General features: G+C 37.2%; 1 protein-coding gene across 1 annotated transcript; it reads right to left on the bottom strand.

Moving 5' to 3' along the window:
* Window positions 1-4,303: 4,303 nt before the first annotated feature.
* KLRD1 (killer cell lectin like receptor D1) lies at window positions 4,304-11,199 on the bottom strand. The gene is made up of 6 exons (XM_058743692.1): window positions 10,977-11,199; window positions 9,583-9,675; window positions 9,083-9,154; window positions 7,392-7,543; window positions 6,461-6,564; window positions 4,304-5,651 (listed from the first exon to the last, which is right to left on the bottom strand). The coding sequence occupies exons 1-6, from the start codon at window positions 10,981-10,983 to the stop codon at window positions 5,510-5,512; spliced, it is 570 nt and encodes a 189-aa protein (XP_058599675.1). The 5' UTR covers window positions 10,984-11,199; the 3' UTR covers window positions 4,304-5,509.
* Window positions 11,200-26,023: the final 14,824 nt, after the last annotated feature.

Here is a 26,023-nt window from a genome sequence, read left to right on the forward strand (position 1 = left end):
TAAAATGAACGCATAATATCAGACACAACTGTTTTCTTTAAGTTTATTCATTTCACTCTGAGAGAGAGAGCGCACAAGTGTGGGCAGGGAAGAAAGAGAGGGAGAAAAAGAGAGAGAGAGAGAGAGAGAGAGAATCCCAAGCAGGCTCTGCACTGTCAGCACAGAGCCCCATGTGAGGCTTGAACTCACAAACCGTGAGATCATGACCTGAGCCGAAATCACGAGTGGGATGCTTAGCCAACTGAGCCACCCAAGCACCCCAAGACACAAATGGTTTTATACGGCAAATTTTATAAGTACATTTACGACTAATAAGATGTGATAAGGCAAGAAGGAAAGTAGGATTGGTGCCTACATATTCTCATTTTGGACACTTTGGCAAGGGTTTGCAATCTATGGCCTGTTAGACCAAATTTATCCCACCATCTGTTTTTGGAAATGAAGTTCTTTTGTCACACAGCCAAACCATTCATTTATGTATTATCAATGCCTTCTTTTGCACCACAATGGCAGACTTGAATAGTTCCACAGAGACTGGTTCACAAAGTTGAAAATATTTACGACCCAGTTCTTCAGAGAAAGCTTTCTAACTCCTGCACTAAGATATAAAGAGAAAAAATTCAAAAGGCCTAAAATTGTGGAAATGAAAACGGGGATTGAGATATCCCAAAGATTTAGGTAACTGAAAGAAATCATAAGGCTTCAATTAGCATGCCCATATAAAGCTTTTAAAAAAGGCAAATGATATAATACAACAGGAGGGAATTCAAGTAAGAATTTGGGACGAAAAAAACATGCAGGACCAAACTCCCCAGTGTTCTTACTTCCACAAAGGTATGATTCATACCCAAATGAAACAGCTGATATTTGTGCTGGTATTTATGCGACAAAACTTGGTTTTAGGAGAGCTCAGGCAGAAGTTTACTGCAGTCAGGTTACATAGCGGAGACAGGATATCTAACCAATTATCTCAAGTATAAGTTATAAATAAACAAATTGGTTCTAGGTGCTACACAGGAAGTTTGAACTTAAAAAAAACTTACCATAAGTTTTTTTTTTCTGTTAGTTTTTCTGTTAACTAACTTAGTTATTTAGTTAGGTAGCTAACTCACTGCCCTAATCATGGCTAAGAGTCAAAAACCAACTTTTAGGGGCACCTGGGCATCTCAGTGGGTCAAACATCCAACCTTTGATCTCAGCTCAGGTCTTGATCTCAGGGTTCTGAGTACAGACCCCATGTGGAGCCCATTTCAAACAAAACAAAACAAACGAAAAACCACCAACTCTTAAGTATCTCTGAAGATAAGCAAAGAGCTGTCTCAAGCCAGCTATACAAAAACTCCGTCTTTAATAGGTAACTTAAATGTCAGTAATGGAGGAATTAAGAATTAATATATTGGAAAAAAATTTTTAAAAAGTATTATTTGTCCTCACTTTTATGAATTCGATTCCTGGTTATCTCACCAGGAATCAAAAGGTAATGTTTAAATGCAATAAACTATGTAGCAGCACTTACAATGTATATTTTAGGGAATGTTCGTATGGTAGACAGATGACTCTCAAATTCCCATGACCTGGTGTATACAGTCCCCTGCCCTCGAGTTTCAGTGGGATTTATGAAGGTGATGGGGGGGTTGCTCTGTGATTAGATTACAATAAATGGAAAGATTTGGCTATTTTTCAGGTGTGATTAAGGTTACAAATTAGTCAATTTTTAGTTAGTCAAAAGAGAATATTGTAGGTACACCCGACCTAATTAGTTGAATACTTAAAAAAAAAAAAAGCCTCCAGGTGAGAAAGAGAGAGGAGTGGGCACCTTCTGGCCTGAAGAAGTAAGCATTCCCGGAGTGACTGTCTATGGAGGGGGCAGCCACTGGGGGGTGAGGGTCTAAGTCCTAAGTCCTACAACCGAAAAGAACTGAATTCTGCCACCAGCTTGAATAAAGTTGGAAAAGGACTCTGAGTTTCAGATAAGAATGCAGCCTGGCCAAGACCTTGATTCCAGCCTTGTGAAGCACTGAACTAAGGACTAAGCCAGGCCCAGCTCCTGACCCATAGATACTATGACATACAAACATATGCTATTTCAAGTTTCTAAATCTACCATAATTTGATATGCAACAATATGTAACATGTATTACACATATTGAGGGCAATACACCTAGGTACCAGGATAAAATTAAGGAAGGATAAGCTGACTCTTGGCATATTATATTGTTATTTTGTGGGGTTTTGTTTTGAACATTTCCTCGCCCTCTTTCATTAGTTTTACATTCAACCCTGAGATATTTATTCAGCTAGATCCATCCATGTGCATTAGCCCATTTCATAACAAAAAAAAAAAAACAGAGAACAAAAGTAAAATAATGTGTCTCCCCCCCCCCCAAAATATATCAGAAATTACATGTTAGAAGGGAAAAGAGATGTTTGGTAGAAAGACCTTTACATAAAAGAAGTCTTTCCTATCCCAGTGATGACAAAGATATTTTCAGGACGAAGGAAAGCAGCCTGCAGGTAAAAGTGGGAGGAAGAATAGTAAAAATGAAATGTGGTTGGGGCAACTGGGTGGCTCAGTCAGCTGAGCGTCCGACTCTTGATTTGGGCTTGGGTCATAATCCCAGCGTCTTGGGATGAAGCCTCGCATTGTGCTCTGAGCTGAGTGGGAAACCTGCTTAAGATTCTCCCTCTCTCTCTCTCTCTGCCCCTCTCCCCTATTTGTCCTCTCTCTCTCTCTCTAAAGTAAAAATAGATAGCTAGATGATGATGATAGATAGGTGATAGATAGATAGATAGATAGATAGATATGATAGATAGATAAAGTGTGTGCCTGACGGTCATAGACTCAGTGTCACCAATATGATAGGATGATGCTATGAGAAAGACACACTACTGTGGGGGACTAGCACTCTCCTTTCCATCATAAGGCCTGAAAATGATATCGGGTTTGAAAAGAACACCTGAGCTATAATTGGGAGGCTACAGGAATTTTCCCATCTCAATAGAGACAATTCTTGACATAGATTACTCTCTGAAATTAGATCCCATCCATCGTACCTAACACCTTCTGTTTCCTCATTGCGCTTGAAATCATAATGAATATATGTGAGTTCTCAGTAAAAAGGCAAATTGAGCTCTAGGCACTTCACAGATTCATCCTGGACAAAATTATAAAAAGTAGACTATCCTTGCTTCACTACAGAGAAAACCACTCTAAGTAGAAAAGCAAACAAAAAACCCAGAGGAAATTGCCTTATGGGAGAAGGAGAGGAAGGTGGGATATTGGGACAGAAAACTAGTGATTTTCATTATTAGCTTATCTATGCTATTTTTAATGTAATTGAATTTTTTGAATTTACATGGACAACAAAGCCCAAACATTTTAAATACCCAGAGAGGGCAGTGTGTGTTCTCCTAGTCCAAGTTACACGTTTGATTTATATCATCTTGTCTTTTTCATAATATAACTTAAGCACACTTCTCCTAATCTTCATATGAGAATGTGAAAAGTTCACTTTGTTGTCTTATTATATTTATATTTTAAGAACTAAAACACACAAGGCCCTTTTCTCTCCCTGACTGTATTAAAAATCAACTTGAGGTTCTTAATTATTATAATTCAATTGAAATATAAAAATAGAAAGCAAAGAGACATGTCAGTATAAAATTTTTAAGATGTACGTACAATAGTTTTACAAAAGAGAATTGGCTTTTTATATGTGTGAGATTAGGAAAACCCCATCCAGGTCATAGATACGTGGCCTTATTATGTTCTCACCCCTTCTTTGACACACTCAGAATCCCTACAGTTAAGTGGTTTGTTCCTCCCCCACAGAGAAAGGGAATTGTTCAATATTTGACACAACTTTTAGGGAAAAGGTTTGGGATTTATTAAAGATTAATATCTTCAATGTACACCTGAGTGACTTTTTACTGATGGATAAGCATAAGGCAAGAGAGATTGTAGAGTGAAAAAATAAGTATTGCAAATTTATGTGATCAGGGCTTAGATTCTATTTACCCTTGCAAAATCTAAAAGCCATAGATTCCCAAATAGGGAATCACCTATTTGGACAAAGATTCAAAATTGTTCTGCAGAGCTCAAGACCATCAAGAGAAGAAACACAAATATGTTCCCTTCTAAAGTTGGATGATACACATGAGAAAGATGTCATATGACACTCTAAGCTCTAAATTAAAACAGATATATAGATATCCAGAAAGAACTAAGTTCCAGAAAAGTAAGGTGAAGATAGGACTTTCCAATTCAGTGTACCTTACGAAGAACTGAAATGACAGTGATATATATCATTTGACATGAATTATTTTATTTGAATTTCTACAGAGAAAATTTACCAGAATATACACATAAAAATATATTACATGTAATATTGAACATATGCATTAAATCAAAATATTCTTTTCTAGACCTTGATGCTTTATAATTTCAGGTATAGGTGCACAAATTTCATCAATTTTATTATTTATTTATTTATTTATTTATTATTTATAAATTTACATCCAAGTTAGTTAGCATATAGTGCAATAATGATTTCAGGAGTAAATTCCAGTGATTCATCCCCTGTATACAACACCCAGTGCTCATCCCAGCAAGTGTTTTCCGTAATGCCCCTTGCCCATTTAGCCCATCTCCCCCACCCAATCTCTCCAGCAAGCCTGTTTGTCCTCTGTATTTAAGAGTCTCTTATGTTTTGTCCCCCCTCCTTGTTTTATATTATTTTTGCTTCCCTTCCCTTATGTTCATCCATTTTGTATCTTAAATTCCTCATATGAATGAAGTCATATGATATTTGTCTTTCTCTGACTAATTTCGCTTAGCATAATACCTTCTAGTTTCATCCACATCGTCGCAAATGGCAAGATTTCATTCTTTTTGACTGCTGAGTAATACTCCACTGAGCATATATGCCACGTCTTCTTTATCCATTCACCTGTCAATGGACATTTGGGCTCTTTCCATGCTTGGGCTATTGTCTACAGCCCTGCTCTAAACATTGGGGTGCACGTGTCCCTTCGAAACAGTCCCTTCGAAACCTGTATCCCTTGGACAAGAACCGAGTAGTGCAATTGTTGGGTCATAGGGAATTTCATCAGTGTTAAAACACAGGATTTCAAATATATGGAAATTGTGTCATAAGACATAATTTGAAACATTTTACAGATCCCTAAGGCAGATAATTAGCAACCATATAAGATAAAGTCATATTCTTAGTACTGCTGAACCTTCATTACCCACCCTTTCCACTCCAAGAAACACCTAAATAGGCTGTTGCTTACATGTAAAAATTTTTTAATGTTTATTTATTTTTGACAGAGAGAGAGAGAGAGAGAGAGAGAGAGAGAGAGAATGAGTAGGGGAGGGGCAGAGAGAGAGGGAGACCCAGAATTTGAATTTGAAGCAGGCTCCAGGCTCTGGGCTGTCAGCACAGAGCCTGATACGGGGCTCAAACTCACAAACGGCGAGATCATGACCTGAGCCGAAGTCGGAGGCTCAACCGACTGAGCCACCCGGGCGCCTCAGCTGTTGCTTACATATAAAACGATATGTACTTCCACAGGGTTCATCCAAAGCTCTTAGGTTTGGGCTATATACTACGCATTTCTTTGTATTTAAATCTTGAATTAATGGCAATCTGTAACAAAAAATAAAATGTTAGCATATTAGAAAAGGGAATAATATTCAGGAGTAGTGTTTTTAATTAAATGACAGAACTTTTAAAAGTACTTGAATGCAATATTAACATAATGAGCCCATTTTTTTTTTTACTCAGAAGCCCCGTTTTCACGATTCCAGAGCACAATATTACAAAAACTGTTGTTGTCCCTATAATCAACAGCATTGAGGCCAAAGATTTTCTCTTTCTGCTGTTGTTATTAATGGTTTTGATATACAATATACTTTGCTTCTATTTTGTTTAGAGATGTACTGGCTAATGTAGTCCAGGAAAACAAATCCAAGCATAAAATCTGTCACTGTCTGACGCTGCAAAACCCATGCTTATGAATGAAAATGAGATCCAAAGCTTACAAATATACAGAAAATAAGCTCAGAATATTTGAAATATGGGAGGATGCTGAGAATATCGGGCTTAATAAGAGAATAGAAAATAATAGATATACTATTTTCCCTGGACAGTTCTGTGAATGTGAACACCTGTAGATGCACATACACATCCGAATGCTTACACAAGGCAGAAAAAAAGAAAAATGCTGAAAGCTGTTTCATGGTCACAAATACACTAACCTAATGACATTTGAGCATAAATTTGAATGTTCTAGATGGAGCTAAAATTCACGTTCTGTTATATCTCCTCTCTTTTCTGTATTTGCATGCCTTAGACAGGTTATCCTTGCTACAGTGTTCCCGAATGTCACATTCTCTGGTGAGATCTACAGATAAACGCACAAAGAACTAAAAAGACCTTGACTGCCAGAAACTTACAGATCTTGGGAGACGTTGGAGTTGTTTTCCCACAACCAGGCACGATGTTTTTCACTGTAACGGAGCCCAATCCAGTAAAAGCTTGTACTGGACCTCATAAAATGCTGATTGGAAACAGAGACAAACACATTAATCTAATCTGAATCTACTCTGGGAATAATGTACTTTTAACAAAGTGGCAGCATCAGATTGACACTTCTAATCACACAAACTGAGATCATTCTTAATGTCCAGTTTAAAAAGTATAGGCACTTGCCTCATATTTTCTTCCTTATCAGGCCCATTCATTTGTGATCGATAAACAAATACCATTAAATATTCCTTCTCAAAGGAATAAAAAACGTTAGAAAAAAAGTTAGAGTTTTCCTGGAACACCTCCTTCACAGAAGATTTACAATCAAATTTAATCCCACATCAATAGTATCTTGAGAAGTAAATTTCATAGATATACTTGACTCAACTTATATTCGGAACAGATTCTTCATGCAGCTTGAGAAGTTTTTCACCTTTTCTTAAATTGAGTAATTTTTTGATCATACTTTCCGTACTTATTGCACATTATATCTCGGAATGATGACAAAAGACATATATTACAAAAGAAATTATAAATTCAATTTACAAACTAAAACTTACAAACTTGTTTTATTAGTCTTTGCATAAAAATAATGGCCTTTATTTGTTCTTTGAATTCTCTCCAAAAAGTTCCTTGTACTTTATCTGTACTCTAACTTGATATTTATTCCTATGATATAAATCAATTTTATGTAGGTTTTATAATGATTGTTTCAAGGTGTCGCGAATTATTTAAGTCATTAGTTCAAATATAACCATCCATTTACTACCCACTTCAAGAATAATCTAAGTATACCGCTTACTTAGCATATTTTCATACATCAAAAAAAAATGTAGGAAACCAGAATTAAATACATGCCAATTCATCTGTGTTTTGAATCTGAAGTAGACTGGAATTCTGAGAAGCACAGAAATCACGACTCTCTTCCCAAGTTTTTAATTCAGTAGAAAAGAAGTAGCAGTTGCATTGGTTCCCAATCCACTTTTCTTGGCAAGAACAACAGTCAGCTTCTAGGAGAAAAAAACCAAAACATACGTAATGACATTCAATTTTTTCAATGCTATTTACCCACCCAAAAATCATTTGTTACTTATGCACCATTTCCCACAAATATTCTTCGAGAATCTACTATGCCTACCTTAGTTCAGGGGACGTTAATGCAAACAAGTCAGACTTAACCTTTTTTCCTAAAAGCGATTATATTCTAGAGATAGAGTCGGAACTCTGTCATTTCCAATCATTTGTCAATTATACTTCATGATAACTTAGGTAAGTATGCAAGAGAATAAGTAAGTATGTTAGAATATTGGGTAGCAGAGTGTAAATTGCAGGGTGGCTAGAAGAGCTTTCGAGGATGTGACTCATAATTGAGCTCCGCTGTGTGAACTAGATGAAAGAGGTATTTAAGGGAAACTATTTCCTGAGTCAGAAAAGAATATGGCACATTGGGAGAAAATTCCAGTGTTTGGGATATCTTATTTTCAAAATAAAGATAAATGAAACAATTAGCTTGAAGTCTACTCCTACAGTTGGACAGTGATAGCGTCTTGAACATTTGCTATCCTCGGTGATGAAAGTCAAGACACAGGGTAGGCACTCAAATCTTTTTCAAATGAGTGGTGCCGAAGTGTAGGTAGGGGAGAAAGGTAGTGGTTCCCAGGAGCTGGAGAGTGGGGTAAATGGAGAGATGTTGGTCAAAGGGGACAAACTTCCAGTTAGAAGGTGAATAAGTCCAGGAGATCTAATGCACAGAGTTAAGGTCATAGTTAGAAATACTGTATTATATACTTGTAAGTTGCTAAAAAAAAAAAAAAAAAAAAAAAAAAAAAAAAGTAGATCTTGAATGTTTTCTCCACAAAAAAAGAAATGGTAATTATGTGACATGATAGAGGTACTACTTAATGTTATGGTAGTAACATATTGCAACATATGTGTGTATCAGATCAATTTCTCCTATACTTCCACCTTACACAACCTGATATGTCAGAATCTCATTAGGGATGCAAAAATGCTAAGGAAAGAAAAAAAGGTAAATTAAGTGTTACATGATCACAGAAGATGGTGAGACAGTTTGGAGAGCGTTTGGAAAAAATACCTAAAAAATTGGACTTTGAGCTGGCTTTCCCTGGATAAGTAGGGACTAAAATTGCAGAAACATGTGCACTCTATTGTGAGTCAGGTAAGAAGCAGAAGCAAAGTCAGAGATGTAAAAGTATGGGTTATGAGCAAACCGGCAGGCGATTAGGATTAACTGTAGTATTTACCGTAATCTAGTTTTGATTTGTTACAGCACTAATGTAACATGAGCACTTATATAGGAAAAACATGTCATTTAGGCTAATATTTTCCTTATTGCTTAAATAGGTAAAGTATGCACATTCAATGTAATTTAACAGTTTTTACATTAGAGAATAATGAAATGTGACTATCCTACAATTATCAGGCAAACTCGTATTACTAAGTGTACATCATGTTCTGTGTGAGAAAAACAAGAAACTGCTTATTCTGTCCTCTACCAACACTAAAGTTTTCCAAAGTATGAAACCTACCTTTCTGGATTTCTGTGGTTAGTCCTGGAGACATTGTTGGCATTGTTGACTGAATACTTTGTTTAGTAAGTACTGTAAGAAATGATTAGACATTTACTTCTTTAGATGCAAGTTTATGAAATAATGACATATTACACATTAATAAAATGAATAAATAAAATTATTAATAAAATTTTAAAAATGAAGCCTTTTAGTTAAATGTTTCATCACAGTTGTGGTCTTTATAAAAGCTTGTCTGGAAAAACTTACAATTTTTCAGGGCCCCTGGGTGTCTCAGTCAGTTAAGCATCCGACTTCACTTTGGCTCAGGTCATGATCTCACGGCTGGTGAGTTCCAGCCCCGCGTCAGGCTCTGTGCTGACAGCTCAATGCCTGGAGCCTGCTTCGGATTCTGTGTCTCCCCCCCTCTCTCTCTGCCCCTCCCCCACTCACACTTGCTCCCTCTCTCTCTCTCAAAAAAAATAAACATTTAAAAAATTAATAAAAAAAAGAAAACTTACAATGTTTCAGCAAAACCCCCGTAGTAGCCATCAAGGAAAGGCAGATTACTCCTAAGATGCCGGAAATCAAATTCCATGGATTGATCTGAGAAGCTGTCGTAAAGGAGAGGTCCAATGATGACTCAAAAAACAAACCTGGGAGGTGAAGTTCTTAAAAGCAACACAGGGAGAGAGACTCCAAGAAGTTCTTTCATTTGGTAGCCCAATCATCTCGCCAATGAAACAGGAGAATGAGAATATCGCATTCAGAACTCCAGCCAATAGCAACAGCTTTACGTGGTGTAATTTATTCTTTAGCGAGATTATCTGTTAACTCTTCTCCTTTACCAGTCCTGTCTCAGTAAAGTGGATTTACAATTTATTTCCTAATTCAGCAAAGAAGCTTAGGCATTTGGGGTAAGAAGAAATCAAGTAGCATCAAGTTGTGCTCTATGGGCTTACGTAACAGATGCTTGTGTTGCTTTTCTCAACAAAACCCACAAGATAATAGGAGTCCCATTAAGTAGGTGAGAAAACTTAAGATCCATTAATAATGTTATTTGTCTTGAGGTATAAAAGCGGGCATGTATCTAAGTCAGAAAGCCAATGAAAGCTTGGCTAGGCCCAGCGTCTTTTACCCAGCATACTTGATCACCCCCACAATAGGACTTGGAAATGTGCCCTTCTATTCATCTCAATGTGTTCTCTGCCGAAGAAATGTCTGGCTGCTTGCAGCTTTGTAGAGATTTTATAGGTAAGGGAACACAGGAGCCTTCTGGACCTAGGCTGGGGAAGGGGTTCCCCAACCAATGCATGGGTAATACTTCAGTGACCTGGATTCACTTCACCGTACATTAAATTATAATATATAAACAACCATTTTTTTTTTGCAACAACATTACACTTTCTCCTATCAAAACTTACTTGCTTCTGGGCATTGTAGGCTAAAACAATTTAAAATTGGGAGACTTGGCATTAACATTAGCATCCTCTCGAAGAGTATTGTCACTAACAAACAGTCCAATGTGCCAAACTATTAATCTAGGTGATTTCAGGTGTCACAACCTCAACACTTTAACAAGTGTTAAAAGAACACTTGTAAGCATTGTCCTTAATATGTGGCATTTTCTAGTTACTTCTGTACCAGCGTTATGTTGTTCATAATTTATCAGTTCGTATTAGAGTTTAGAGCTATCCCTGTCAGAAGCCACTCTTTAAACCTGCTGGAAAAGCTCCAAAAAAATCATTTCTAGGTTACAGGTGAAGAATCAGAACTGGAAAGTGCTGATACCTGGAAAGCCTAAAAACATCCACTTTTTTCCCTAAAAGCACCGCCCTGATACTAGCCATGTCCATGAGACACCCTTTCTGGCTAATTTCATTTTTAAAAATGCGATGACTTGGGCCTCACATACCTGCCATAAGGAATGTTCCAGTGTCGACGCTGGCAAAGCACAATTTGTGCTTAATCAAGAAGAATGGTGTTGTGTTGATTCACGGAGCCGAGCTGGATGCTAAAGAATTCAAAAGTCATGTATGAAGAAACTTAACAGAAAAAAAGAAAAGAAAAATGATATATTCGGGCAGTTCTTGAATCTTCTATTGGTGAATGAATAGTATGAACAAGAAGCAGTAAAATCACTTCTAAAATGTTTCCGGAAACACAACACAGGAAATTCTCACCATATGTGTGTAATGCAAACGCTTTGACTATTATAAAAGAAAATGAGAGGGATTTTTTTTTAAAACATATGAACATCAAAGACGTCTTTAAAAATCATTTGGAAAATGGGAAATTTGGGGTTTTCATCCTTTGAGCATACTGGTAATCTGGGTGGAGATGAATTGTTATACTGTTTCCTTTGTTTTCTTGTCTCAAATGTCATAGCCTGAGGCTTTACCTTTAGTAAAATGCTATGAAATGCAAATTGCCTTGGTGTTACCTCAGGTTAAACTCAAAAAAAGACTTCAGAAGAGCAGCAGAACCACCAGACATGTAACAGATTATGGGAGAAAACAGAGCCATCCTCTGGAAAACAGGTGCTAAGTGAATGTCTGACCTAAAATGGTAGGGAGTCCATAATGCGCTAGTTAGAAACACAGTCAAACGTGTAAAATAAATCCCAGTCCCTGCGGGCCCAAATACACAAACTGTCACCTATTTATTTCTGCCTATCCAGCTCTGGGCACACCGCATGTTGAGTAAAGTAAATGCATGCCACCAGACTCAGCTATTTAACCTCCTGCTCCCAAATCATTTTCTGTTGTAATAAATGAGTAATCACATGACTCATTTCTCTCCCTCTCCCTCTAACTCTCTCGCTCTCTTTGCCCATTCTCTTATGGATTATGAATCACCACCAAACTGTACTCATCTTAGGAGACATCAGCACACAAAGGTATTAAGCAACGCTTCCTTCCTAAATCGTTAGACATCCCATCCTTGGACATCTGAATTCAACAGAACTTTGTGGGTAAAGCACTTGGGCATGTCCTACAGTTTGTACGGTCAGCACGAGTTTCAAATGCAGCCATAAGAAGAACTTCTTTCTTAAAAGGATGGACTATTTTTGCGTTCATACCTCTAATATGGTTCCACCTTATTTCAGAGATGTGAAAAAACTACCTTATTTTAAACAAATGGTAGAAATGAGTTAAAATTGTTCTGATTCAAGCAAGAGTTTGATTGTTGAATAAAACAATGGATGAGAATGAAATTCTCTTCTATTTTAAAGCCACGTAATAAAGTTATGATTGCCTATTTTATCTCCAATCACCTAAAATACAAAACATGAACCTAATAACTTTATTTAAATGAAACATCACATGGTAAGAACATTGAATCCATATTTTTGTTCATGATTGAAGCCATTTTATTTTCACAGAAACACAGGTGTGTGTATTTTATTATTTAATAAAGATCTATTTTTATTTGTTGTAAATTTTCCTGAGAGTTTCATAACCTGTCTCCAGAAACCTGAATTTTAGGCTATTCATGAAATTTGTTAAGATACTTTATGTCAGTTTTATAATGAGTATTTTAGGGTACAATAAATAACCAGATAATTTATCCAAAAGTCCATTCAGTGGGGCTCCTGGGTGGCTCAGTGGTTGAGAATGTGACTCCTGATTTAGGCTCAGTGAGTGATCCCTGAGTTGTGGGATGAGTGCTGCATCTCAGCGGGGAGCCTCCTTAAGATTATCTCTCTCTATGGGATGCCTGGGTGGCTCAGTCGGTTAAGCATCCAACTCTTGACTTTGGCTCACGTCATGATCTCACCATTCTTGAGTTCAAGCCCTGAGTTGGGCTCTGCACTGACAGCACAGAGCCTGCTTGGGATTCTCTCTCCCTCTCTCTCTGCCCCTCCCCTGCTCATTCTGTCTCTCAAAATAAATAAATAAACATTAAAAAAAGCTTTATAGAGAGTCTCTGTCTCTCCCCCTCTGCCACTCTCCCTCCCTCACACATTCTCTCTCTCTCTCTCAAATAAAAAAGAAAATAAAAAAGAACTTGAAAGTTCACTCAATGTCTAACAATCAAATTGAAAGTGTTCAGCTTAATTTTGAAGTATTCTTCAATATCTCCCAAAGGAAAATGTGTGATACTTCATTTGAGAAAATACTGATTCGTCTCACTCTCTAACTGAAATACACTAAGATTATGACAATCAAAGGAGACCCCAGTTCCCTCTCATTTGTGCTTCGTTCTGAAGGAGGTAGCCCTTTAAATGTATTCCCAGTCCACTCTGGAACAGAAGAGAGAAAGGAGACAACTTCAGAAAGAAAACACTCTTATTAAAATTGAAATTTGAGCATGATCTTGTAGGATAAATTGGACTTGGAAATACAGCACTGTGGCTACTGCAAAGTGAGAAATAGATAACAGACATGCCTCCAACCAAAATCCAAATAAGACAGAAAAAGTCCAACACACGTATTTTCTTCCCATCTTTTCAAAATAAAATTTACCATCCATGTTGGAAAGAAATAAAAGCAAAATTCCTAATTAAATATCAGTGGCTACACCTGCAACTACAACCCCCATCAAGAAATAAAACATTTCCTCCACCCTCACAATCTTTCCTCACTTAGACTTGTTGCTACTCTCTTTCTCCTTCCAGATATTACCACCAGCTTGTCCTCCGAGACCATTTTGACCTCTAAGGTGAACTAACTGATCATTTGTTTTTTTCTGGTTTTGAAATGTACATAACTGAACACTACAATCTAAACTCTTTTGTGTCTAGCTTATTTTCCTCAAGTTCTTGAGAGAGTCATCCAAGGACTCCTTTCCATCTTGTTGACACTGACTGGGCCAGGTGCAAACTACTCCAGCTAGTGGATAAGACACATCAGTTGATTTAAACCAGTTGGGGTCCAATTTGAATACCGGAGCGGGGTCAACTTTACTCAAAACAAAATGAATAGTGGTGATTCATTTAAAGGAAATTTGAGAAGGTAAATTTCGAAAGATGACATTTGGGAAATCGTTGCCCCCTGTCAATATGTTTTGTTGGTTTTTTGTTTCATTTCCTTGTTTTGCCCCTTGGAATAGGTCTTTGTGAATGAGTCCACCACTGATCAACACGTGAAAGTTCACTCTGAAGCCCAGTGAAAAGATGAGCGAACTTCTCGTGTACTAATTGTAACCAAGTCAAGTCCAGATTCATCAAGAATCCGTGTTATACCAGATGAGTAATGACTTCAATGAGCTTTGATCGAAAACAGCACATCCACCATCTCTGAATTTACTGTTCCTGATGTGTAATGAATGTTTTGTTCAAGAATTTAACAGAATTTAACTTTAGTGAGAGGACAACATAGCTGAGACCTAAGAAAGAAAGGGAAATGAACGTAGCTAGTGCTAATATCAAAACAATAAATATACTATCTTCTCTTAACCTCTTTTTTTTTTTTTCACTTTTTATTTTGCAGTGAATGTCGATTGACAAAAAGTTGCCAAATTAATACAGTACAGCCAGTTCCCTTGGACCTTTGACTCATTTTCCCCCAGGACAATATCTCACATAATTAGAATACAATATCAAAGCCAAGGCATTGACATTCATGCAATCCATAAACTATTCAGTTTTCACCAGTTTTATATGCACTTATTTGTGTCAGTGTGTGTGTATGGGTATAGCTTCGTGCAATGTTGTCTTGTGTATAGATTTGTGCAACCACCATCATATAATCTCTATTTTCATATTTTAGAAAATAATTACCACCATTTATTTTGTTACTGTGAAGTTTGGTTGTTAAAGAAAAGGCAAGGTAAATGACTAGAACTTTTCCTTCGTTGACCAATTTTCATTTTTTTTATTAAAGATTTTTTTTTGCATTTATTCTTTTTTTTTTTTTTTTTGAGAGGCAGAGAGAGACAGTATGAGTGGGGAAAGGACAGAGAGAGAGGGAGCTACAGAATCCGAAGCAGGTTCCAGGCTCTGAGCTGTCAGCACAGAGCCTGACGTGGAGCTCGAACTCATGAACAGTGAGATCATGACCTGAGCTGAAGTTGGACGCTCAACCGACTGAGCCACCCAGGCGCCCCAACCAATTTTCGTTTTAATGAGTTGATTTAGTAGGGGGAAATTTTAACATTTATTGAGCACATATCACATGCCTATTCTAGTGTTTAATTAAATGTCTTATTAAGTGTATGAGGACACATTTACCAGGACCAGTATATTTAATCCTACTGAAATATTTTGGCCTTCTACTATTTTATTGATGTAGAAATTTATTAATACACCAGAAATTCTGTTTTATCCAGTCTTTTCTTCAATGTAAAGATCACACAAGTATACCTAGAAATAGGAAATCATTTAAATTTCTCCCACCTTTGAATATTCTTGTCCTAGAGTTAAAGATTCTGACATTTTTAAATTTGACTAGCCAGATTCTTACTGGTCATTCAGTTCTACTAATAGAAATTTCCTAAGAGTTGACCAAGATTATTCTTTTTTTTTTTTTTTTTAATTTTTTTTAACGTTTTATTTATTTTTGAGACAGGGAGAGACAGAGCATGAACAGGGGAGGGTCAGAGAGAGGGAGACACAGAATCTGAAACAGGCTCCAGGCTCTGAGCTGTCAGCCCAGAGCCCGACGCGGGGCTCGAACTCACGGACTGTGAGATCATGACCTGAGCCGAAGTCGGCCGCTTAACCGACTGAGCCACCCAGGCGCCCCAAGATTATTCTTTATAGGGTCTTGCTCTGGCCTTCTCCAAGTAATAGAGATGATCATCTTGTAGTTCCATTAAGTGAGGAAATATTTGCCATTAGTAGAAATGATTATTTTCCAGTTATTATTTAGTACATTGTTTTCATTTGATCTCCAATTTGTTACCCAGTATCTGTGCGATTATATTATGGATTTTAGATATTGTATTATTGTTTTGACAAGTGAGTCATGATTTTACAGTTGCAATTTAACTGACAGTTACAAATCCAATTACAGATATTGACCAAAGATGTTACACAAGAATGTTTCCCCTTTCTTCCCATGAAGTAAAAAAAATAGGGATGCCTGGGTGGCTCAGTCAGTTAAGTGTCTGACCCTTGATTTCAGCTCAGGTCATGGTCTCTTGGTTCTCGGGATCGAGCCCTGTGTCCAGTTCTGCATGGCTCTGCACTGACCGTGTGGAGCCTGTTTGGGATTCTCTTTCTCCTCTCCCTCTGCCCCTCCCCGCTCTCAAAAATAAATAAATAAACATTTAAAAAATAGATAAACAAGCAACAAAACCAAAGCAGCAACCAACTCTGCATCTGGTTGAGGATGAGTTTACTCAGATTCAAATGAAAGAAACAGAACGCTGTTTTGGATATAGTGAAATTTTGGATATAGTGAAAGTTTTGGATGTAGTGTTTAGATCTTTCTCTGCATGAGGCACTGCCTAATAGCTGTTTTATAAAGTAAGATGTCTACATGGGAGAAGCAGCATTCAGAATAATGTCCTATCTGGTAACATATATTTTGGATCAAACATCAGCATGCTGTGATTGTTAAGGGCAGGGAGGGATTTGTGAAACCAGAATGAAAAAATATATGCAATTTGTTGCAAAATTTCTTAATTTCCACCTTTAAAGTACATCTCTCTTATTAATAGGTCCCATCACGGGAGACTTGAGTGTAAGACCTCACGTGAAAGTTGCAGGGAGCTTGTCGGCTGCAGCTGTGGCTTGTCAACCCTCATGTGGATGGAAATAGTTTCTCTGTGGTGAGCCTGTTGGGTGGGTCTTGAGGTTGTCTGAAGTAACACACCAAAGGTGACAAGTTGGTTACTTCTAAAGTCTAAAACTGAAGTATTTTTACAGGCACGGAGCCTCCTTCTTGACCTTTAGACAAAAATATCTGCATCGTTAAGCCCTATGGTCGGTATCTGTTGATGAAACTTGGTTATAAAAGAAAAGACAGGGGAAGTAAAAGAATCTCCTAAGAATAGTAAGACGTATGAGTACCAGGCAGGGGATTACTCAGATGGGGACAAATCTGTCAGTCTGCAGACCTCACCTTTTAACTTTTGTAAAAAATACTTACGGGTTTTAGATACTACAATGTTGTTTTGATAAGTAAGTTATCGTTTTACAGTTGCAATTGAACTGATAGCTACAAATTAAATCATGCATATTGACCAAAGATGTGACACAAGAATGTCCCACAGTTTGTGAGTTGAAGACGCCCATCCCCCACTTCACCCAGCATGGGGTCTGCTTAAGATTCTCTCTCTCCTTCTCTGTCTGCCCCTCCCCTGCTCACTTTCTCTCTCTCTCTCTCTCTCAAAACAAAAACAAAAACAAGTACATAGTTTAGGTGGCATATAAATTCGGCAAGAAAGAAAAGAAGAAAGGAAGAAAAGAAAGAAGAAAGGAAGAAAGAAAAATTATGGGGTTGGCACAGAAACCGTTACAGAAACTATTAGACTCAGTCTCCAACCTTTCTAACATTCTGGTTTTTCTATTTGTATCATTTTCCTCATTCCTTAATAACACCAATGATTAGGATACCTAACACTTTAGTGTTCCTTCAAATTCGCAAAATTTTCGTAATATGTTGCGCATAATTTTTATATTTAATGATTATAAAACAGTTAAATATTTTTTTCAATTTACTGTATGCCAGACTAGATATTTTGCATAACCTACCATATTTAACCTTCATAAACCCTGTGTTATTGGTTACATCATTTCTTAAATTACATAGTTGAAAACACAGAGATTATCAAGGGAAATAGGTTCCAGGTTAATTAGCTGAGCTGAGATTCACTAAGCTTTGTGTACCTCGAATAGATCAAAATGTAGAGTTACTGCATAATTGTAAGATGATGTGTATTATTTTGCCTCGACTGTCCTGGTTATTTTGAATCTTCAATTTTTAGGTACCTAAATAACCACAGATGTATATATATTATATGTTATTATATAATGATAACATATGTTTGTGTATGTGTATAAATAATGTTTAATAATACATTTAATAATATTTATCAAATGTAAAGATATGTAAATACATGCACCCACACATACTTGACTATGTACCATTTGTTTTTATGCAGGTAAAACCTAGATTTCAACAGATCATTAAACTAAGTTGTCACCAAAACGTTGTATAACCTTTTATAGCTTTTAGCTGTATGTTTTGTTTTCTGGTTTCCCTTCTTTCATGCCTTCTATCTTCAAGGAAACATATATATTTATAATATATATATATATATATATACACACTAATGTCCATTTGTTAACTTAATGATACTTTCAGATATAAATAATTCACTTGAAGGGAATATTGGTACCAAGGTGGATGGCTGTTTTTAAATCTTTTGAATTTGTTTGAAGTTAGATTTCAGAGGAAAAAAAAAAAAGATTTTACCCTGCTCCCTCTTTCTACTGTGTGTGTGTGTGTGTGTGTGTGTGTGTGGTGGGAGAGGTGACAAATATGATACGACCAAAAAGACATAAGTGCAAAGTAAACAGTATAACTTGTCAGCAACAGATATTCACTATATGTGAATATCATGTTTACAAAGTCCCAGGCAGACAGAGTGATGTGAATAGATCTTATCTCTAATTTTGAGATCTCTGTCTAATCAGAAGGGTAGAAAATTATAACACAACTTATTAATAACATAAGGAGATGCATCCAGCATGCTAAAAGACAGTAGAGTTTAGGTCTGGTAAGTCTGCTTCATGCCATGAACTAGAAAATATAAATTATGTCTCGGTTGAGAAAAACTTGATCAGTGATAAAGAATTTGATTTTTTCCTGTAACCTTAAGATAATCAAGAATTCTTACATTATATATACTACACTTTACGATTTACTTGCATAATATGAACTTTTCCTGGTTATAGGCACATTCAGAGAGCTGGAAATTTAAAAAGAAACAGAAATGGCCTGTATTCTGTTTACTTTCTCCCAAGTCATTTAAATGTGGCTCATGCTCTTAGTCTCTGCAGTGGCTGTCGGGAGAAGAGAGGCCGTGTTCAGTGTTGTTATTCCGTTATGCAAACTGTAAGAATGTAGATCAACACACTGAGGTACCCAAGAACTGTATGACATCTTAGCTGTTTACTTGATTGTATCTTTAAGATAGAGGTAGGGGGGAGAGCGGTGTGGGAAGACCCCCCTCCCCCCCTCCCTGCACTGAAAACTCCCGGGCCTCCACAGTTGAGGTGTAACTATTCATTCGGCTCCTCTACTCAAATGGGCCTTGAGCTGTTACTAGGAAATGTGTGATCCAATCCCAGAAGGGCTTCCTTGTATTTAATGCCTATACCAAGAACGCCTAAAATTCAGTCAAGAATCCTGAACTATTATTTTCATTAGAGAAGGCCAAATAGACTTTTAGTTTGTTCCCCAAACAGATGAGTCTACCTTTAATCAGAAAGATCCAACTGCTGTGCTCAATCTTTCTGACAGGTACCCAACGATTTTCTGATGCGTTACTTGTAACAAAGTATCAGTTACAAAAAACAAAAAAGGAATGATTTGGGGGGAAGGGTGGGCTATGATTGGTATGTTTCTTAAGTTTTACATTAAGTTTTACATTAAGCTAAACAGTCAAAATATCCTTCTAAGGAGCAAAAAATTGTAACCACAAGGATGGCTAGGTTTCACTCAGGAGTATTGCCTATAGGTATAGTAAAGAACTGATTAGGACAACCTATCCATACCTGAAATACAAAGAAAGGAAAAGTTACTCACACTTTAACCCCTCCCTGCTTCCCAGACTCAGATAAGTTCACATACTTCTAAAAGAGATCTATCAGGTCCCTCTGGAAAGGCCAGTCTTTGGTCTTTTAGCCTAACTCAATGCTCAAGAAGAGCCTAGAAGTCACTATGGTAGCACTAAAAGAAATTTCAGGAAAGATAGGAGAGTGTCTATATATGAATAAGAACTGAGCCGGCCTCCCATAATTTTAAAGCTGCAATACACTGAAAGCATAGAAAAACACGAGCAAAGAGTGGCTTTTCTGATATGTGTGAATACCAGACACCATCTTAAAGCACAAAAATGTTCTCAAATTACTGTCCTTATAATTGTATATGGTGTTCATCCATCTTGGTGAGCTGTTCTTGGGAAGCATGCAGTGAAAAGCAGGCAATGTCTTTAGTAGGTGCCCCTTTTATTTTATTTTAACTTTTTAACGTTTAGTTATTTTTGAGAGAGAGAGAGAGAGACAGAGCGTGAGAGGGGGAAGAGCAGAGAGAGAGGGAGACACAGAATCCGAAGCAGGCTCCAGGCTCTGAACTGTCAGCATAGAGCCCGATGTGGGGCTCAAACCCACAAACTGTCAGACCATGACCTGAGCTGAACTTGGACGCTTAACCAACGGAGCCACCCAGCTCCACCCAGCACCTACTGGGGCACCACTTTTCAATTTATCCACATCCTGGCAGTGACAACAATGCACTTAGTTCAGGTTGCAGTGGCCAGCCTAATTGGAGCCATGGTGGCCCCTTCTCATTGAGGACATGAAAGTCTTCAGTCAAGCAAAGAACACAGGAGTATTCAGTCAGGCACCAACTGAAGTCCTGAAATAAACTTTCAGGATCCCCCTTTGTTCTACTTCTTCCCTTAAGGCTTGTATGGTTTGAGAAGGATAAATCTGTCCCCTTGTGGATGTGGTATCTGTTGATTCCTCCAACTATTACCATAGCTGAGATTTCGAGCAAATTTATTATCTCGAATCTCTACTTTTTTCAGTAGATCCTCTGCTTCATGATTTGTAGCCCCAAGTTATATTCCCATACTTATCTATCATTGGCCATCCCATTCCCGTGAATGCTTACCATTTTTCCCCCAAAGGAAGATGTACCCCACTTCCAAAGTGGCTGCAGAACAGTCGTTCCACTTCCGAAAGGCCGTATGTCGGAAACCAGTATTTTCCGTCCCATGTTGGGCACCAATTGTGCAATAATGAACAGACACCACAAGTGACACAAGATACAACTCAAGGAATAGTAGGATGCACATGGTGGCCCAGACTCTGCTCATCCTACAGAGAGGCGTGCTTGACCCAGTGCAACCAAAGCCGCTGGAGATAGGGCTACAGGAAAGCAATCGTGATCTCATTCAGATTCATATGTTTATAAAGAGGTTGAAAATGTCGGGAAGAATTTGACCTAAGCCAGAGTCACAAGATCCTACAGTAGGCTAACACTCAGAGAAATATTAATGCTAAGGGGATAAAAGTCAACAGTAAAAAAAACAAAACAAAACAAAACATCTTTTATCACAGATGCAAAACATATGCATTAAATAACTAAAGAAATGGGACAAAAGGTTCCAATAAAACATTTTGGGTAAACAAATTGGGATTGATTTTGATTATAGATTTCCTCTCACAGATCAAATTATGTCATTTTGAATATTTTTCAGGTCCAAATTTAACCTCCGATATGTAACAAACACTGATTTGGTCCTTAAAAAATTCCTGAAGGACTAAAGCAATAACTAGTTAATGAATTGTTTATAGACTAAAATGTTGGCTCTTGGGATACCCGAGTGCCTCAGTCAGTTGAGCGTCCAACTCTCGATTTCGGCTCAGGACATGATTTCTCGGTTCCATGAGTTCAAGCCCTGCGTGGGGCTCTGCACTGGCAGCGCGAAGCCTGCTTGGGATACTCCCCCTCTCTGTCCCTCCCCCATTCTCACTGTCTCTATCTCTCTCAAGAAATAAATAAACTTAAAAAAAAACTCTATAAAAATATTGATTCTTAGGAGAAGGAAACATTAGAATTTTTCATGTTCAGGATCAAAATAAATTAATTAAACGCATTTAGATTCAGGAAGGAACAGTGAGGAAAATGCTGAAGGGCAAGTTAGAAGACAAGAACTTCACAGTTGCACAACCAACCATGACGTGATTCAACAAGCCGGCTCTCTAGGTATCAAATTGCGACACTTCTAGAGGGAGGGTGAAATCGAAATCAGTGCTTTTCATGATAGTACCTTTTAGAGCAGAATGTTATATAAACCAAACCTTAGGTAGAGATGTAAACCAGTAAAATGCCCCAAACCCAGAAGAATTATTATTGAGGCCGGGGGGGCCCTCCCATCTCACTCTCCCCATCTTAGGTTGCTACTTTTAAAAAATTAGAAGCAAGTTATTTAGATGATCAAGCACCCATTCTAACATTCCAAGTCTATACCTTTCTTATTGAGGTATAATGAACATCCAGTGTTCATATTAGTTTCAGGTGTACAATATAGTGATTCAACGCTTGTATACATTTCTCAGTGCTCGATACAGTAAGCGTACTCTTAATCCCCTTCACCTGTTTCACCCATCTTCCCCTAGCTTCCCCTCCGACACCCCTTGTTTGTTCTCTATATTTAAGAGTCTGCTCTTTTAGTTTGTCTCTCTTTTTTTTTCTTTATTTGCTTTGTTTCTTCAATTCTACCTGTGAGTGAAGTTATTTATTGGTTTTAATACTCACAATGTAGATCTGGGTGAGCTGTGTTTCTATTGCCAGATTTTTCTTGATTTTTTTTTCCTGAACCAGACCAATCCAGTAAAAATAAGACCTTTTTTGACCGAGTTAAATTCTGTAAAAAAAATCAGAACCCGTAAGATTATAAGCATCAAGCTTGGACTGGTTTACTATCTTTGTATCTCTGGCACCTAACATCAATGGGCCACAGCAGATGTTCAGTTTTAGTTTTTACATTTTTGACTCATGGCTGAATTGATAATTGATTAATATGTGTGGCAGATTGTTATAATGTGACCTCTAAATTGTATCTTCTTGTATCCATTTCCTTGTGTTGTCCCCTTCCGTTTTGAATATGAACTGACCTTGTTAGTTGCTTTGACCAATCGAATGTGGTAGACAAGATGTTTCTCAAGGTCTCTAACCAAACTCTTAAGAGGCCCGGATTTTTTTCTCTCTTGTGAAGAACTACGTTGCCATGTAAAGCAATCTGGGCTATCATGTTGGCAAGTCCACATGGTGAGAGTGGTTATGGAAGATGAATGACTGTGAAGGGAAAGAAGTCTTCGAGAATAAAGACCAAGGAGAGATAGGCCTTGGCTTTGCAGTCATCCTACATGAAGGGCAAGACATGATGAATGCCATCATGGAGGCTTCCCTCCCTCCTAATAGCAGCTCCATGAATGAGCCCCGCCAACATCATATAAAACATACAGAACAGAGAGAAGGGCAATCCCAGCTGGGACCTGCCCAGTCAACTCACAGGAACATGAGAAACAAAATATGTGTTGCTCTAAGTCATTAAATTTTGGTGTGGTTTTGCACACAGCAATAGATAACAGAAAGAGTATGAGACAAGCAAGAAGGTTCAAAGGCTCTCACAAAGAAAAAAAGAATTTACCTATTTCAAATCTTTACATTGTTTCATTCCACTGTTTTCTCTAAGAGTTGTATGTTCTTTCATTCCTTCACATATATTATTTTTTTAAGTTTATTTCTTTATTTTGAGAGACAAGGAGAGACAGAGAGAGAGCGAGCGATTTGGGGAGGGACAGAGAGAGAGGGAGAGAGAATCCCAAGGAGGCTCCACACCGTCAGTGCAGAGCCCGATGCAGGACTTGAACCCATGGAACTCGAGATCATGATCTGAGCCGAAATCAAGAGCCACACGCTTACCCAAGGGAGCCACCCAGGTGCCTCTCTTTTGCATATAGCACTCTTACCTATGTTACCTAAAACATTTCAAAGAGCTCTATCACGTTTTATCTAGTCAGGAAACTTGAGTTTTATTTCTATTTTAATTAAAATGTTAATTTTAGTACGTCCTTAGTTTTCAGTCAAATCACACATATAAAAATATATTCAAAAAGTAGCCTTATTAAATTGTATGTGAAACCTAGTGAAATGTTAAATTTAAAACAAAGATTATGGAGAAGTCATTATTTGGAATTGCTAACAGATCTTATTCATTAATCACAGATTTTCCTTAACTTATCTTCATATATAAAATGTCTTCTTGATTATTAATTTCTGTCCCCTTTAGTCCTGACTTTAGTATTTTCTTTGTCCTGTGTGATGTTTCATTTTCATACGATCACTATCATATACATATTTTCTTCTTTTTGTTTACAATTTTATTCTATTCTATCTCCCTTTATTTTATTTTTTACAATCTAATAAATTTTCTCTAAATTTCAATAGTAGATCGACTACTTGTTTAAAACTGTATGAAAAATTAATGATTAGAAAAAGCATAGGTTAAAATTGGTTATGTTTAAAATGGCGGCAGTTTTCTAAAAATAACATTTGACATCCATTTTTCTTGGAAATGGAAAAGTAAAAGATGAATTTGGATGATTTTAAATTGTAATTTTTGTTTCTTTCCATCCCTCCCTTTCACTGTTTTCAGACTTCATTAAAATTAAACGATAATTGAATGACACAAGATAATGTATCACGACAGCTTGCATGGGCAATATGTACATTTTTTTAATAGAAGAATAGAAACACTTTTATAACATGCGAGTTCTGACTAGAGAAACTATAGTTTGAGATAAAAGATTTTCTTCTCATATGATCTGTGTGTCAGTTTATAATTAATGAATCCAAGCTGTTTTTTTCTTTCTTCTTAAATGAGATACACTAATTACAGGTAAAATTCTGTATTCAAACTACTCATTGAATTGGATTGGCCTAAGCCAACACAGCCAATAGAACAGCGTGAATAACACAGATTCACAGGCTTAGCCTTGGAATATGAAAGATCTAGATTCAAAGCTAAGCTCTGTCACTTCCTAGCTTGGTGAGTTAAATAAATAGCAACTACTCAGCCAGAATTTCACAATTTCTAAAATTACGATGTTCAACTTACTGGTTTGGGGATGAATAAATAAAATGATGAGTGTAAATTACAACATACAGAATAATTATGCCGAACTACAGAAGATAGATGGTATCTTATGATTACTATCAATAGATGAAAAGGACAAGATAAATGCAGATATCATACAGAATATAAAATAGAAAGACCACTAATTCCTCCGTTCCATTGCAGAATGTGGAGTTCTGTAGATTGCTGTTATCACAAGATTTCTGCCTATCAGATAAAGAGTAGAGGTTTTCCCCCCTGCATGCTGGTCATTTCCCTTTCTGCAACCGTCGACGGTCGTCTGGAAAACAAACCATTCTGGAGTCATTCAAAGGGGATGTCATGCTGGATTTATGCTCACTGCTGTGAATACCATTTGTCATAACATATCTTGAAGTTGCAAGAAATACTGACAATAGAGAGGACACTAAACTATATGTAGGAAAAAAAATAAGCAAGATTCTGAGCTGGTTCAGAGCCAGACAAGGAGGATTCAGAACGGGAGCTAGAGAATGAGAATCAAGGAGAAGGAGGAGGAGGAAAGCACGCTTTGCTTTTGTCACTGTAGCTGTTGTCTAGATTTGGAATCAGTCTTTTTTCTGGACATAAGAGAAGTAATAAGGAAACTCAAAGACCAGGATAGGAGCTTAGTATCTCCTACTTTTTTTGAATGAAAAGTGGCCCATTGATGTGGTTTGATTTTTGCTGTTATTGATATTTCTTCTAAATGGATTTAAAAGTTGTTAAAATAAATGTTTATTTATAAAATAATGTCCATAACAAAAGTATAAATAATGCTTAGAAGTACTAAAAAACTGGGGCGCCTGGGTGGCCCAATCTGTTGGGCGTCCAACTTTGGCTCGGGTCATGATCTCACAGTCCGTGAGTTCAAGCCCCGTGTCGGTCTCTGTGCTGACAGCTCAGAGCCTGGAACCTGCTTCGGATTCTGTGTCTCCCTCTCTCTCTGCTACTCCCCTGCTCATGCTCTGTCTCAAAAATGAATAAACACCTTTAAAAAAATTTTTTTAAGTACTAAAAAACTGAAACAAGCTAGAACAAAAGTATTCTGATAATTTCCTGATAATAACCCTCCTGTGGAGACTCATGCGATGTTACAGTTTATTACTGATGATAGTTGGAGTTTCACAATATTCTATC

This window comes from Neofelis nebulosa, chromosome 8 (assembly GCF_028018385.1).
Source record: "Neofelis nebulosa isolate mNeoNeb1 chromosome 8, mNeoNeb1.pri, whole genome shotgun sequence".
In the NCBI taxonomy this organism is placed as follows: Eukaryota; Metazoa; Chordata; class Mammalia; order Carnivora; family Felidae; genus Neofelis; species Neofelis nebulosa.

Excerpts from the sequence above, each read along its gene's own strand:
- KLRD1 (XM_058743692.1), bottom strand. Across the intron at positions 9,155-9,582 it reads GGGGGTTTTGCTGAAACATT|TACTTACTAAACAAAGTATT; the intron begins GTAAGTTTTCTT and ends CATTTCTTACAG. Across the intron at positions 7,544-9,082 it reads AACCACAGAAATCCAGAAAG|AAGCTGACTGTTGTTCTTGC; the intron begins GTAGGTTTCATA and ends TTTTTCTCCTAG.